This window comes from Halyomorpha halys, unplaced genomic scaffold (assembly GCF_000696795.3).
Source record: "Halyomorpha halys isolate HHAL.00 unplaced genomic scaffold, Hhal_1.1 Scaffold11673.1, whole genome shotgun sequence".
Lineage (NCBI taxonomy): Eukaryota > Metazoa > Arthropoda > Insecta > Hemiptera > Pentatomidae > Halyomorpha > Halyomorpha halys.
The window spans coordinates 3945-5366 of NW_027106891.1; the positions used below are offsets into that span (position 1 = coordinate 3945).

Sequence of the window (1422 nt, forward strand, 5' to 3'; positions counted from 1 at the left end):
TTCAAAAGTATGGCCGAAAAATAAAAATATAACAGTTTACTGAACTTTACTTTCTGCTCTCATTTATTGAACAAGAAATCACTAAAGAATCGACATTAGTAATACTAAGAATTATTTCAAAGAGTAAGTCAACCTTTCCACTGTAAGGCGTAAGGTTCATACATAAGTTAGGTGAAATAGAAAAATTAACAATTTAAAAATTGTGACGAGAAAACATTTATCAGACTGGTGAAACAGACGAACTCAGTGCCTATGCGTCCGTACTCACTCATGTTAGAACATACGTTTTATTTAGATATTCATCGTTATTCTCTATTACTTTCTACTTTCTATGTTGGATATTATTGTTTATAAAATATTTATATGTATATCAATAAAATTAATTAAATTGGAGCTACCAATATTAAATTAATTTATTATTATGACACTACGGTCCTGCAAGAACCCAGGTCTCTGAACATCTCTTTGCTATTCTCTTCCTTATCCTTTCTTGAGGTTTTCATGTACACCGTCTTGTCTTCATCCACTTTAAGGTCCAATTCAGATGCTGCTTCTTCGAATTTCTGCAATGTTCCTTTTAATGCTGCTCGGGTTCTTGAGGCAATGACTACATCATCTGCATATGCTAAATTTTGAGACAGTCGATTGTAAATGGTCCCTCCTGGATTAGTTCTGATTGAACGAATAGCTACTTCTAATGCTATATTAAATAGAAGTGGAGCCAAAGGATCCCCCTGTCTCAAGCCATTCTCCACAGAAAATTCCTGGGACAGCGAATTTCTAAACTTAACTTGGCAGGTAGAGTTCATTAATATCATTTTTACCAGCCTGATTAGTTTTTTCGGTATGCCTACCTTTACCATGGCTTTTAAAAGTTCCTTTCTGCCCGCGCAGTCATAAGCTTGTTTAAAGTCCAAGAATATCATATGGGTCTATGTTATACTCATAGCATTTTCCATTGCCTGCCTCAGGGTGAATATCTGGTCAACTGTCGATCCATCCTCCTTGATATTTTACCAGTATTAAATACTAAATACAAAATAGCTTAACAAATAAAAAAAATAATACTAACCTTCTGGATAATTCGGGTATTGGATATAGTGAATCCGAATAACCAGAGTTCTACTATAATGGATTTAATAATAAAAATTGAAGTAACTTTATGCTTTTCAATAAAAATTATTTACTATAATTAACTATAGGAGTATTACTGCAAAACTTGTTGTACAAGGAAGTGATTCAGAATCATGCTCAACCTTAAGATTTTTACCCAATTTAGGGTACCCACTTTATGAGGCGGACTCCCGAACCCATAGGGCTACATTAGGGGTATTCATGATCTTTGGTTTAACATGTTAAAGCGTGTTAAATGGAAAAACTCATGTTAAATCGAAAAAAAATTGCCTTCTTTTACCGTGGTAA

General features: G+C 33.7%; 1 protein-coding gene across 1 annotated transcript; it reads right to left on the bottom strand.

Annotated features, from left to right (window-relative positions):
• Window positions 1-419: 419 nt before the first annotated feature.
• LOC136795254 (uncharacterized) lies at window positions 420-926 on the bottom strand. The gene has a single exon (XM_067045211.1). It carries the CDS (start codon window positions 924-926, stop codon window positions 420-422), a length of 507 nt encoding a protein of 168 aa, XP_066901312.1.
• Window positions 927-1422: the final 496 nt, after the last annotated feature.

Bases quoted from the DNA above. Each gene is read 5' to 3' on its own strand.
- LOC136795254 (XM_067045211.1), bottom strand. From the start codon at position 926: ATGATATTCTTGGACTTTAAACAAGCTTATGACTGCGCGGGCAGAAAG.